Source organism: Rhipicephalus sanguineus, chromosome 4 (genome assembly GCF_013339695.2).
Source record: "Rhipicephalus sanguineus isolate Rsan-2018 chromosome 4, BIME_Rsan_1.4, whole genome shotgun sequence".
In the NCBI taxonomy this organism is placed as follows: Eukaryota; Metazoa; Arthropoda; class Arachnida; order Ixodida; family Ixodidae; genus Rhipicephalus; species Rhipicephalus sanguineus.
This window is the reverse complement of record NC_051179.1, coordinates 9,428,019-9,443,225: the sequence shown is the minus strand read 5'-3', so window position 1 is coordinate 9,443,225 and position 15,207 is coordinate 9,428,019. Positions and strand designations below refer to the sequence as shown.

Genomic DNA, 15,207 nt, shown 5'->3' with positions numbered 1-15,207 from the left:
TATTTTAATCACGCAATAAAGTCGCTACATCGCTGCTGACTGCATCAGCGCGTAATGGTGCTCACCAGAACTATTGCAGGTGGAAATGACGACAATGCGCGCCAACTTATGAATGGATAAATGTAACGTTAGAAGTGATCGTGGTGTGGTATCAAAGTTGAGATTACTATTGGGTTTCATTTTTCTTTTCTGTGCTTTTTCAATGAACTCCAAATAGACTCCGTCGCAACAAACAAGATCACTACAACCACAAAGCATGACAGAGGCACTGGCTGCCATTTCGCCTCTGGTTTTTTTTGCCTGTGCCCGTCGGATGTCCACACGAAACGCTTCTCCCTCTTCCCTCTTTTTGCGTCTGTACGTTTGCGAGCTGCCTCTTTCGGCACGTGCGGTAGGCTCTTGATTGTTGTTGAAGCGGTGCAAGTAATCCTCTTCGTTGAATGACCTTGTAATTTGTTGGGCTGCTCACCAAACAACCCGCATAGGAGCAACCGTGTTTCACCGCCATTGCCGCTCCACAAATTTGCTTTTCAGAATGAGAGGAGGGAATGACATGGGATGTCGTTGTAAGGAACAGCAGACAAAGCCTCGCCAGCCTCGCTTCGAAGCAGTAGCGCCCGCTCAAGTTCTTACTAAAGTCCCTAGATTTTTCCCTCTTCTTTAAAGGTAAAAGGGAAATATCTAGGGACTTTAGTTCTGACAAGTCAGGCATCAGGCACCACATTTGTTACTATGGCAACGCTAACTATACGTTGGAAAGGGCAAGCAACAATGGTGTGCAAACGTCCTCTACGTAGGAGCTTTCAGCTCATTTCATTGGGGCTCTCTGAAATGTCACAGGGAGACTGAAATGCGGTCATGTGACCCCGCAAAAATTGAGTTGAGAGTAGGCATCTTTTTCTTGTATTCGGAATTTTCTAGATTGAATTACTTCGAACTGCGTGCCGCTATCGCTGCTGTTCTTGCTGCACGAACCTGTCCGTACTTCAGTCTATGCAACGCACGAGTAAAAAATGGGGCGCTGAAGAGTGTTGGAGGGCCCCTTTAATGTACCAGATTTCTCAATTACTTGATTGATCATAGGGCTGTAATCATTTGTAGAGTACCCTTTTCTGAAGCAAGCTTGCTCTAGGTTGGTGAATGTCTACTGTGTTTCTTATCTAGAATATTTTGTATAATACTCAAGGTAAGCAGATCAGGCTGTAGTTCTACTGAGCCTTTTGTAATTGCATACAGTAATATTAGCATTTTTCCAACTCGCTGGTGCATTTGAAGCCTTAAGGTGTTATGTGTAGAGTGTCGCAAGCTTCATACAAGTTCTTCTGGGGCTTTGTACAGGGTAACCCATTTTTTCTCGCATCAGTTTAAACAGTGCTGGTTGGTCCGAGTCATTCGATTTTAACAACTTCACATCACGTATCGTCTCTTGCAAGAAACTCTTTTTTTTATTATGAGCAATTTTTAGTTCAAATGCTATATCTGAAGGAAGCTCTATTTGATGAAAATGAGGTGAAAACAATTAGCCATTGCATGAAATTGAGATATTTTAAGGAACTCGGTTCTTTTTTCTCTCTCTCTTTTTTTTTTATTACAGGTGCACTCGCAGACATGTAGCTTATATTCTGGTATAATTCAATACTGTAACATGTTGTTGGTGTTTTGTTATGACTTCTTTCAGTGGCCTATAAAACACTGGGCTTTTGTTAACGGGGATTAACTGAGTTTAATAAGCGTTGGGGTACAAAAATGGGTCTGGCTACATGGAGGTAGGAATGTAGAGTGGAGAGTTCAGAGGCTCCGGAGCGGCCCGTGATTCGGAGGGCCAAACGAAACTTGATACTTCGTGAGCTCGGAGTTCATAGAGGAGGAGGAAATAAACAGAGAGGGAGGAAGCGGAGAATCTCGAAGGAGCGTACGGCTTGCGTAAGACACTGCACGCGATGGTTGCGCCATCTCTGGATGCTTCTTGTACCATCATTTCTTTTTTGGAGTCGATCCTTCAACCTAGGATGAAATCCTCGAGCCTCTTTAGAAGCTGTATGGTTCTTCGAGGTCCGACAGAAGTTTCCGTCTGCTTCGGTTGATCTGTCGCTCTAGTTGGCTGATTGACTTCAGGCTATTGTACCAGGGAAGGGCTTGCCTTGATGAATGCTCGGTTCCTTCTCAGGACGCTGTCTTCCGTCTGAACTTCATACGACCTGTCGTCAGTTCTCTTGATTATGGTGCCTTGGGCCCTTGGTCCAGTTTTCGTCGGTCGAACTGTGACATTCTGACCTTCTTTTAGGTTGGTAAGTCTTTCGCTTGTCTGTCATGATAGTGCGTGATTTTTTGCCTCTTCTGCTTTCTTCTTTTGCTCACATTGGCTGTTTCGGGTTGCAGTAGCTCCGAAGCTGTTGGTACAATCGTTCTAGTGTGGCGACTCATTAGCAGTTGCGCTGGACTAGCATTCAGCTCTTGCAGTGGCGTGTTTCTGTAATCAAGAAATGCCATTTGTGGGTCTGAGTGGCTTTCATCTGCTTTTTTTGAGGAGCACTTTCGCCGTCTTGACGGCTGATTCAGCCATTCCATTGGAACACAGGTATCCCGGGCTTGACGTTTTGTGTTCAAAGTTACAGCTCTTCGTGAAGTTTTGCAATTCTTCGCTGGTGAATTGCGGTCCATTGTCGCTTATCAGGATTCTTGGTATCCTGTACCTTGCAAAGTGAGCCTTTAGTTTCAGTACCACTTGGTTTGAGGTCATCGATTTGAGTTGGTCCACTTCCCAAAAGTTGCTGTAGTAATCGACTGTAACCAAGAAATTCTTCCCTTTGATTTCGAAAATGTCGCATCTGACTCGTTCCTATGGATAGCTTGGTTCTGGGTGGAGCGATAATAGAGAGTCTCTTTGCTGAGCATGTGCGTGCTTTTGGCATGTTTCACACCTCGTGATGAAGTCTTTGAATTCTACATTCATTCCTTGCCAGGAGGCGCATTCACGAGCGCGTCGGAGACAGCTCTCAATTCCAAGATGTGATGATTGGAGTTTCGCTTTGATTTCACCTCGCGAAGACATTGGGACGATTAGGCTCAAGCCCTTGAAGATCAGGTCGTCCTCAACTGTGAGCTCATCTCTGTACGTGAAGTATACGCACGTCTTTGGGTAGTTCACGTTTGTCCTGTGGCCAGCCTGACAAAATGATTGACTTTAGTCTTTGTAGTGAGTCATCACTCTCAGTCGCTGCTCTAATCTTCTCCAAGGTTTCCTTTCCCGCAGGGAGGTAGTGTACGACATTGATGTTTTCGAGTTTCTGTTCTTTGCTTTCGTTAGGAAGGAAGGCCTGAGATATTATGTTGGCCAAGATTAATTCCTTTCCTGGTCTGTGTTTGATAGTGATGTTGTATCTTTGCGTCTGAAGGATCATGCCTTGCAGTCGTCTTGGAACTTGATCCAATCGTTTCTTCAGGATTCTTTGCAGTGGTTTATGATCGCTGATGATCTTCGTTTCTTTACCGAATGTGTACTGATGAAACTTGTTTAAGGCAAAGACGATGGCCAGCATTTCCTTTTCGATTTGTGCATAGCGAACTTCTGTCGGTGTCAGTGCTCTACTGACGAAGGAGACTGGCTGTTCATCTTGAAGAAGAGCTGCTCAGAGTCCAAGATCGCTTGCATCACACTGGATTTCTAGCTGCTTTCGTGGATCGAAGTAGGCCAGAACTGGAGCTCTTGTCACAGATTATTTTGCCTTTTCGAATGCTTCTTTTTGCAGTTTCCCCCAGTGCCATGGTGCATCTTTGACAGTGAATTTCCTCAAGGGCTCCAATACACGCGAATTTTCGGGCAGGAATCTGGAGAGGTAATTCATCATACCACAGAAGTGGTATGACTCCTTGGACATCAGTTGGCTTTGGCATCTGCTGAATTGCCTTGACCTTATTTGGATCAACTTTGAGTCCTTCATTGGTCAGTACGTGTCCTAGGAAGATGACTGATGTGGTTCAAAGCTGTGTTTTATCCTTGTTGAGACGGATTCCACTTTGTCGGCATCTCTGAAGTAGGCTTTCTAACTTCCTGACGTGGTCTGCTTGAGCATCTTTTTCATTCTCGCTCACTCTGAAGACAAGAATGTCACCTGCAATGCAGAGAACACCGGGAAGTCCTTCAAGTGCCACTTGAAGCCTCTTTTGGAATATTTCGCTGCTTACCGCGAGTCCAAATGGCAGGTGGAGCCATCGGTAACGACCTTTCGCAGTTTGGAAAGCAGTCAGCAAGCTTGATTCGTCATCGAGAGAACATTGCCAGTACCCCTCTCGCAAGTCCAGTTTTGAGAAAATTTTGGCTTTAGCAAGATCGGGTAAAACATCATCAAGAATGGGCAATGTGTGATGTTCTCGCTCGAGAGCCTCGTTGAGCGCTTGGGGATCGATACATATTCGCATTTGTCCATTTCTCTTGGTTGCGACAACCATTCTGCTGACCCATTGCGTTGGCTCTGTTACACTTTTGATGACACCTCTTTTGTCCAGGTCCGTCAACGTGTCTTCGACTTGCGGTTTAATGCTGACAGGCACTCTGCAACTCGTTATTGCTTTCGGAAGCGTATCTGGCTTAGTGACCAAATGAACAGTTCCCAGGAGTGTTCCTAGAGTGTCTCCAAAGACGTCAGGGTATTTTTCTACTATCCGACTGTTGAACTGCTCTTCGGCAATTTCATCTATTCCGGCCACGAGGTTACAGTCTACAGTTATCAGACCCATTTTCTCAGCTGTTGTTCTTCCAGTCAGAGGAGTGAGGTCTTCTTTAACCACTATAAACTCTACAGAATGTCGCTGTCCGTTCGCCGTGGTGACTTCTAGTTGAGTTTTGCCCCAGCAGCGCACTTTGTTTCCGTTCCATGTTCGCAGTGTCGTTGTGCATGGTTCTATTTGCTGTGCGTTGACGTGTCTAACTGGGATGACGTCTACAGCTGCTCCTCTGTCCACTTGAAATTTTACCGACTTTCCATTCGCTGTGAGGGACGTGTGGATGGAGCTTGGTTGGCTGCTTTGAATTGCCAAGATGGCTTCGTCTTCACTATCCTACTGCTAGGCCCGCAACTACTTTGTTGCTTTTGCAAACTGCTGTGAAGTGATTTTGTTTCTTGCACTTGCTGCATGTTTGCTTCCAAGCTGGGCATGCTTCTCTTTTGCACTCATGGCTACCACCGCAGTACCTGCACTTTGGTACAGTAGATTTCTGTGGCATTCCTTTAGCATACTTTGAGGTTTTGGCGTTGGTGCGACGGATGAATTTCTTTACTGCATGCACAGAATCGCTGGTGCTTGAAGTACCCTCTTTAAATGCCTGCGTTTGAATTCTTGTTGCTTCATGGGCTCGACACACCTTTTCAACCTTCTCTAGTGTTGGACCTTCTAATTTGAGAATGGCGGCACAAGCCTTTTCGTCGTAGAGGCCACAGATGATCTGGTCGTAAATCATTTTTTCTCGTTTGTTTCCGAATCCACAGTCACGCGCTTTGAGCTTCAAATCAGTTACGAAGCTGTCGAATTGCTCTTAACCCGTTGCATGCGAGTTCTGAAAACGTATCGCAAGTACAGTTCGTTGTGCTTCGGTAAGAAATGCGCGTCGAGAAGGCTGATGACATCAGTGTAGTTGATTTCTGGGTTTGGTCTTTCTGCACTTGATTCCCCGAAGTCCAAAGTGTTGTATATATCAAGCAGAGAAGAGCCTCCCACGGTCAAAAGAAGTGCTACTTGCCGGCCAGATCGTGCTCTAGCTGTGTTAGTTGCCTTGAGGTACAACGTGAAGCTCTGCTTGAAGGCTCGCCTTTGTTCTGCAGCGTTGCCCCTGGAGTCGAATTTCGCTGGTGCAGGAATCTTCTCCATGGCTCATGCGCTGACTTAAAACTGGTTAACTTCTGACACCATGTTTTGTTATGACTTATTTCAGTAGCCGATAAAACACTGGGCTTTTGTTAACGGGGATTAACTGAGTTTAATAAGCGTTGGAGTACAAAAATAGGTGTGGTTACATGGAGTTAGGAATGTAGATTGGAGAGTTCAGAGGCGGGGGAGCGGCCCGCAAATGGAGGGCCAAACGAAACTTGATACTTCGTGAGCTTGGAGTTCATAGAGGAGTAGGAAATAAACAGAGAGGGAGAAAGCGAAGAATCTCGAAGGAGCGTGCGGCTTGCGTAAGGCACAGCACGCGATGGTTGTGCCATCTCCGGATCCTTCTTGTAACAGTTGGCATAGCTTTGATGTGTTAATTTGACCATGGCAAGAGTGGCGTGGAAGTTCGAAATTTTTTAATTATATACCTAATTAAACTCGAAGAAATGCTTCAAAATTACAGTGTTGTTAATGGAATGTTTGACCAAGGTCATGTAACAGTGTCAAATGAACAGAACCTGACTAACAAAATAGACAGCCGGTATAATTGGTCTTGATTAATTTTGAATTGAATTGTGAAGTGCAAAATACAAGACGGAAGACAAAGAACCACGCATGGAGAGCGCTGTCCGTGTGTGCTTTGTCTTCTGTGTCGTATTTTGCGCTATACAAATCAATTAAAAAAGAACCCGACTGTATTTTGTGGAATGCAATGCTAATACTGGCCACATTCATCTTTGTTGCAGAGCCGATACTACCCAAATGGCACCGTCAAGACTGTTTACACAGATGGGAAGCAAGTTACCAGGTATCCCAATGGACGAGTTAGAGTCAAAGAAGCTGATGGCACCGTCAGAGGGTAGTAGAAATAAGCTGGTACTTTGCCTCAAGTTTATCTTCTCATATACGTATTGCCTGCTGCGTGACCAGGACAGTGTCTTCTCGTAGATTTAGCAATATTTATTGCATTCACTGCCCTATGGTGTTTTTAAAGGCAATAAATACAGAGTAAATGTATAGTATAAATGCACAGAAGGATGCACATGAAAATCAGCGCCTTTTATTCTTAAATTTGTTGTTTAGATCTCCATAAGAGCAGCACATGTTCACAGTGCTGCCTTTTGTACGAGTGCCTTCCCGTTTCTCAAGTTGCTGACACTGCATCTCTACTTACTTGATTGCAACATTGAGGATGGCATGTGAATTGATGTCAAGAGCCCAGTGCTTTCTTCAAGCTCACGCTGCATCATAAATTGCTTGTCTCTTATAATTTAGGACCAATTTGCTACTTCGCCACGAATTAAATACTTGTGCTCCAAACACTAAAATACTTCTGCTTGTGTGTACTATATTCCAATACATTCGTCTGGTTTGTTTGCCAGCTGCGGATCTGTTCAGTGTATGAGGTGGCCACATTGACCTCAAGCTGTTATAATTGCACCTTTTATTGTCTGGTCATCCTTGCAACCCATTTACAAAATAAATTCAGTTGGATCCAACGTACCAAATTTCAAGAAATTTTGTTTAGCAAATGTGGCCAAAATACGAAGAACACATTGAAAGTCACAGCTTCACACTGACATACATGTGCGGAGAGTTGGGCATGAAATTTAAAAGTTAGGCATTGAACTTCACTTCCTCTTCTATCAGTAAACCTATGATGGTGAAATTAACGACAGTAGAGCTTTCAGATGAATCGGTCTAAACTAATTCATCGCTTCACATTTTTTTAGTGTGCTGGCTACTACTTGACCACATGTTTGGGCTAGTTACTTGGGCTACCTTGCATGGCTTGTAGGTACGTCATCCACACAGACCAACTGGAGCATGTTTTTGTCAGCCAGTGAGAGGGCCAGTCGCAGCATGTGGGCAGCATTCCTGGCAGCCGTAGTATTTGCACTATGCAGCTGTTGTGTGTAGGGCAACATTCTTCTAAATGCACAACAGAGCTGGAGTGCAAGCTCCTGTGCTGCGGTTCATTGTGGGGACTGCACCAGCTTGACAGATGAATACATAGCAGTTGAATTAAAATGGCATATTTTGAAGTGCTATAAGCTGGCTGAATACAAAATGGTGGCTGCCACAGAGTCTAGCTCACAAGGTGCACACTGGCAAGCATGCACGTGGTCTGGGAGGCGAGAGTGTATTTATGAGTGCTGCTTTTGTGCACTCGGAAGTGACTGATTCAGGCACGAAATGTTTTAAAATGCAATGCATGTACTGCACCAGGTGCCACTTTGCATGGCTGTAGGAGAACAGATAAATATGCCTCCAAGAGTGAAAAAAAAAAAAGACTGCCATTTTTGTGAGATCACAAACAGGTGCTAGAATTGAAGAAGGCACAGAAAGTAAATTGGTTATTGGTATGATCAAAATTTGTACATCTACTTGTACACAGATCAGTACAGCAGTATACATGTGTGCCGGCAACAAAAAGTGGCCATTTTGTTTTTGATGACGGATCAGAGGGTAGCAAGAACACCCCTGCCCACCGGTAACTGATGCTTATGTATGCATAGATTCCGTTTGTCGAGTTCATTCAAATGTAAAGCATATTTTATTTTTCTAAACACATAGATTCAGGTTTAACACGTTGCGGGGCTGGTTGGTGATGTACATTCTTACTTAAAATCTTGCAGCGCTACATTTGACGAGGACAAGACAAAAAAGTGCATGACAGGGCGGGCGCTTCTCTGTCTTGTCAGTGCCCGTCTTGTCATGCACTTCTGTCTTGTCCTCATCAAATGTATCACTGCAAGATTTTAAGGTTTAGCATCACAGTGAAGTTCCCCACTCACTTTTCCTCCAGAATTACCATGCGATCTGTTGACACTTGAAATGCACAACACATTTCATTTTTTATTGTCAAGAAGCAGTACATCTGGTTTGAGTACTGTTTTCTTCATGCCAGCAGCAAATTATTAACACATCTGACACATGGTGTCTCATGCATCTATACTCCATTTCACAAGTAACTTGCAGCACTGACGAAGCTCGTAAGTAGTAGAAAACTTAATTTTTTTTTCTTTTCGCTTGTGAACTCCCTGAGGGTGGAGCCCTCAGTCCAGGGCCCCATTTGCTGCTGCTATCCGGCTGGCCCGGTCTTCGCTGGTCGTTCAGGGCTGTGCTGGAAAGAGTGACTTCCCTCTTGGGAGGGAAGGATTGGGTATTTTACGTAGGCTGGGCAGCTTGGGGCATTCCCACATGGAATGTATGTACAAGCTTGGGTGTTCACCACAGAAACAACATCGGCTGGGTAAAAAGCGTGGCAAAGTGCCAGGTTGGCGAACGTAGTAGGTAAGCGACACGCTTGCACAGCAGATTATAGTTCCAGACAGTTATCTGGTTATTGGCAGGGTTGAGGTTTTGGGTATTTTTAACATGTGCTACAATGCAGTGATATGTAGAGCTGTGCAAATAGCAAAATTTTGGGTGTGAAGCGAATTCGAATAGAATATTTTTCTAATATTTCTCGAATACTTCTAGAATATTTTTTGAATACTTCAAAGCGAAACTGCAGAAAAAACAGATGGAGAGGATTCCTAAGCATATTCTTATGAGATAGCAACATGAAAGTGTTCTTTTCGCTATGTTGAGAAGCATTGGCGGGGCGATGTTTCATGGTTGTCTTATCAAGAATGAGGCAATGTAGAGGCCGAATTGCATTTATGTACATGATTTGGTGCAACCAAAGTGTTGCCGACAACACTTCACACGTGATAGCCAAACATGCCATTTCCTCGGTCTCTCCTCCTCTTTCAACTTCTGTGGAAGCCCAACTGATGTGGTGGACAAGGGTGTGCTCCCTTCAAGTCCGGAGTTCCAAATCTGCTTCGTAGATGTGGATATATAAGAACATCTGAAATTTTGGATGCTAAAAAGCTTCAGCTTCCGATTTTTCAGACTTCCTGCCCTAATTTCAGGTCCAAAACAGCATTAACTGAGCCCCCACTTCTGCCACATCTTTCATCTCCATATTGGAACCAGCGTTTTCTTGAGTTAACTCTTTCGGGCACGGTGGTCAACCACGGTAACCACCTTTTATTCTTTTTTTTTTCTCTTGAAGCACACGAGCCCCTCGCGTCAGATTTTATACGGCACATTTCTAAAGCTTTCAACATAGTGACAGAGATGATGCCACTTCGTTTGGGCTTCATTGTTATGGGTTACGTCTGTTACGGGTTACGTCTGTTTTCATCCGGCTGCCATCATCTTTAAAGGAGTACTGACATGAATTTTTAAATTTTTCAGGTTGTTGCTCTAAATGAAAGCACGGGTGTCGAGAACCCTAAAAAGAGTGTCGTGGTGCCTGGGGATGCATTTCATATATTTTTATTACCGCTTCTTTCAACCAGCAGTTTCGGTTTCAGTTTCGAGAGGGCGGCTTCATAGTGACGTGTCAAGTCTGCCCGTGACGTCACAGACAGACTGCAACCCATGAAATATGCACCTGCTGTCCTTTGCTGTCAGTCGAACGTGGTTCATGATGAGTGAACTGTCGTCCACTGCCTCCGACAGCGATTTCTGTGATTTGGGCTGCATGCAGAACCCAGGCTTCGCAAACCAAGTGAGCCGACTTGAAACGTCATAGGGCTCTCCATGCGGTGAAGCTGCGTTGCAGATGCTGGGAGATGAAAACTTTAAAATCAAACTTAAATATTTATACGTGTTTCCCGGATGCGGTGTGGGGAGAGCGTTAACACTACATGCCAAGGAAATCAAAAATGTCCGTTTTTCTGCACTTCAAAATCGTGTCAGTACTCCTTTAAGGCGCGCTAAACGGTGGACCCGAGATACTTTTACAGAAATGAAAGTACGTCCGGTTCTTATTAAGTTGATAGCTTAGGACAACACGTTGTATAAGTAGCTAATACCAAGGAATCCAGAAATTAAGAGCTGTACTCGGTCAGCACAGAGCACTGTGTCGCTGAAGTTGGTGGTCACCTAGAGTGACCACCGTGCATGAAGGCTGGTAATATATTATGTTTTATTGCTGCTTGGGAGAAGTTTTGCGAAATACTTTAATGAGCCTTCAAGATTGAAATAGATGTGTGGTATATAAAATGTCCCCGTGCCCCTGCAGGGAAAAAAGCCCTGTTTTGCAGCCTTCCACCCAAACTGACTGGTAGACCATTACCGCAGGTGACCACCTTATATCTTTTTAATTAAAGGTGCCAATTTTTTTCGCATGTAAGAAAATTATTTTCTCAAAAAGAATTCACCGTTTTTGCATGAAACTCTGTTTCCTGCCAAAAATGCAGTTTTGTGCATGAAAAAGTCAATACATTTGCAACCGTAGCGGAGCTTGAAAGGCAGCTTTGCCGCAATACGGGGGTGTGATGAGGTGAAGCATGTTGAAAATCTAGGGACCGCTTCCAATCGGACGTTGACTGCCTCTTGGCCATAAGTCCCGCTCACGCCTACAACCCAGGCCTCAATCCCAGTCACCCAAACGACGATCGAGGTCGATGCCCCAGCACCAGAGGCAGGCAGCAGCCACCGCAGCACCTGATGACAACGGGTTCTCCCAGCACCAACAGAATAGGGAAGTCTCCCCCACAGGGACCGATGCCAACAAAGAGAGGGTAAGCCGGACAGCAGCAGCTTCCCACTCGCACCAAAACCAACAGCCTCCACCATCCGCAAAATTCGAACAGGAACTCGCGAGCATAAAAACACAGGTACAAACACTCACACAAGAAAACAGACACCTCAAAGAACTAGTGACACAACTCACACAGAAACCACAGGAAACAGTGTCACACCAAGCCATCACTGACCTGCAGCACCAATTCGAGGCCATCCGCACCCAGATGCAGGCCTTCATGGACGACATTCGCACTCAGCTGGGACAGCTGACAAAGACTGCACTTAACGGCACACAGGCAGCAGTTGCAGAAACAGAAGCACCGAAAGACAGCACGGCCAAAGACAAGATTCACCACATGGAACTACGCAATAGACTATGACAGAACCTCCACAAGATAACCTCTACGACAGGATCAAACCACCCAGACTCAAACAAAAGCAACCACATCTAAACATGCCTAGACCACGCAAGCAAGTCAAAGAAAACTTAGAACTCTGGCAATGGAACTGCCGCGGGTACCGAAGGAGAAAAGGGCTGCTGACACAACTGATCGCTCAATCTTCAAGGCCACCAGGGGTCATCGCCCTACAAGAGATTGGTACCCGACCAACACTTCAGGGATATGAAGCATATCACTCGAGTCAAGATGACAAGTGGAAGGTAGCCACGCTCGTGGATAAAAACATCACAACTATACAACATAAACTGGACGACAACATAGACGTACTGCATGTACTCCTCGAACTCGTCTACAAAGGCATCCAGAAACAAAGTGCTTTCATTTTAAACATCTATAGACCCCCACGTCAAAGGCGGGCTACCATTGCCAAACTCTTCCGAGACACCCTTTGCCTCGCCAAAGAAAACCCACTAGTCATTATGGGCGACTTCAACGCGCAGAACATGCTATGGGGATACCAGAGGCGTGACTGGAAAGGCCTCCAGCTGGAGACAACGATGGAATTGTGTCAACTCATGCTCATCACAGACCCCAGCACACCGACAAGGGAGGGAAACAGTGTAACACGTGACACAACACCCGACCTCACTTTCATCACACAAACCACACGAGCCGAATGGCACAACACACTCGAAAACTTGGGTAGTGATCACTACATACTGAACATAACACTACAGACCGGACGCCTACGCAGGGATATTGGCACAGCCAAATTAACTGACTGGCAAAAAATGAGGGAAGCCCAAGCACAGGATGAAGAGACAATCACAAACTTGGAAGACTGGTGCAACAAACTTTGTCGACAAAAAGAACACCACACAAAAGAAATAGTCAGAACAACAGAAATCCCGGAGGTGGATTCCCATTTACTACATCTGTGGGACGCCAGACAAGGGCTTACCCGCCGCTGGAAAAAGCAGAAGAACAATAGGAAACTGAGGACACGCATAGCGAAAATAACAGCGGAAGCGGAAGAATACGCCATGCAACTCGCGTCGGCAAACTGGTATAAATTCTGTGACTCCCTGGACGGCACCCTGGGTACAGCCAAGACATGGCACATCCTCAAAGCCATCCTCGACCCCACCAAGACCAAAGGAGAGGGACACAAGGCCCTGGAGCGATTACTACACACCTACCCAGGCAGCCAACAAGACCTCGTCGACGCCATCAAGACCAAATGCTATGGAGATCCTGCTCCCTCAGAGCCATGCACAACATCATACGTGGGACAACCGAACCCAACAATGGATGAACCTATAACTGAAAATCAAATGAGAGCGGCCATCGCAGCTACTACCCGTAACACGGCGGCGGGCACAGACCGCATCACAAACGCCATGATAAGAAATCTCAGCGACAAATCTATCTCTGCACTCACGGCCTTCATCAACCAACATTGGGAACAAGGCACGGTGCCAGCGATGTGGAAACACGCAAGAATAATGATGATCCCCAAACCAGGCAAGAAGTTGGCAATCGAAAACCTCAGACCCATTTCGCTGACATCCTGCCTCGGCAAGGTGTACGAAAGAATCATAAACACAAGACTGCAGAAGCACTTGGAAGATAATAAGCACCTGCCCGACACCATGTTCGGTTTCCGTGCTGGCCTGTCGTCGCAGGACGTACTACTACAACTCAAGGAAGAGGTTCTCAGCAACGTTCCCCGCAACGGTGAACACGTCCTCTTAGCCATCGACATTAAAGGGGCTTTCGACAACATCAGCCGCCAAGGAATACTGGAGGGGCTCGCAAACACCAACTGTGGTGAAAGAACATACAAGTACATTCAGAGCTTCTTAAGCCAACGCACAGCGGAGTTGAAGATCGGAGAGCTCCAGACTCCTGCATACCAACCTCCCAACAAGGGCACGCCGCAAGGAGCAGTAATATCACCCACGCTCTTCAACGTAGCCATGGTCGGCCTTGCCAGAAAACTGCAGGAGGTAGAAGGGCTCCGACACGCCTTCTATGCAGACGACATGACACTCTGGACCACAAAAGGATCACTCGCTGAAAAGGAAGAGCGCCTGCAAACTGCAGCTCACATCATCCAAGAATATGTCAGCCAGCGGGGTCTACAGTGCTCCCCAGAGAAATCTGAAATCTTACGTGTATGGCGAAGCAGACGTAACCACGCAGCCTCCACAGACCCATCACAAAAACTTGAGGTATACCTCAATGGAAACCTCATACCAGAGAAACCATTGATCAGGATCCTGGGCATGTGGCTGCAGAGTAACCAACGAGCCACCCACACCCTTATGCTCCTCCAAACCAGCGTCAAGGCTATATCACGCATGATATCTCGGGTGACATCTAAGAAAAGAGGGATGAAGGAAGGAGACGCCCTTCGACTTGTTCGAAGCCTGGTGGTAAGCCGAATAACATATAGCCTACCTTATTATATTCTCACACAATCTGAGACCAGACGGGCCGACACCCTCTTGAGAATGGCATTCAAGACTGCTCTCCGTCTGCCAACGAGTACATCCACTGAGAAATTGATGGCACTGGGGCTTCATAACACCCTCAGCGAACTTGTTGAAGCCCTTCACGTCTCACAACAACAGAGACTTGAGGCTCGCACGGGCCAGCAGGTCCTAAAAACCCTAGGATTCCAAGCCTCGACAACGAGAGCCCAGGAAACCTGCGAGATACCTCGTCATGTCCGGGAGGGCTATCACGTTGCCCCAATTCCACGCAACATGGACCCCAACCTACACAGCGGCAGAAGGAGAGCAAGGGCCCAATACTTCCAGAAAACCTATCGATTCCAAACTACAGCCCGTTTTACGGACGCGGCCATGTATGGGACGACGACTAAAGGAGCAGTGGCAGTGGTATGCGACCGCCGAGGCCACATAACCTCTGGAGCATCTGTCCGCCCTTGCAAGATCACAGAAGCCGAAGAGCTGGCCATCGCACTTGCCATCCGCGAAGGCCTGCATGCAAACAAGCCGCTGACAATACTCACAGACTCCCAGCAGGCCTGCAGGAACTTCCTACAGGGCAGAATTGGTGTGCCTGCGGCACATGTCCTTGCACAAATACCAAGGGAAGGCAAGGACGACTCCTACATACAGACCGTCATATGGATACCAGGCCACTCTGGCATCACGGGTAACCTGCACGCCGACCGGGCAGCTCGAGGCTTCGTACACAACCGAGCGCTCCTTACGTCGACTGCAGCGGACCCGGAGCCAGTTGACCTCCAGTATGCCACAATACTGAATTACCACAGAGGGCGACGCCTACGGTATCCACCACCTCATCAAAAGCT

General features: G+C 46.3%; 1 protein-coding gene across 3 annotated transcripts in view; it reads left to right on the top strand.

The window, feature by feature from the left end:
* LOC119389349 (uncharacterized) overlaps positions 1–6,943 on the top strand; it is a 28,788-nt gene extending 21,845 nt beyond the window's left edge. For all 3 annotated transcript variants that reach the window (XM_037656568.2, XM_049414407.1, XM_037656570.2), the window contains one exon: positions 6,618–6,943. In XM_037656568.2, coding sequence (XP_037512496.2) covers positions 6,618–6,734 — 117 coding nt within the window. In that variant the 3' untranslated portion in view covers positions 6,735–6,943. The remainder of the gene's footprint in view (positions 1–6,617) is intronic.
* Positions 6,944–15,207: the final 8,264 nt, after the last annotated feature.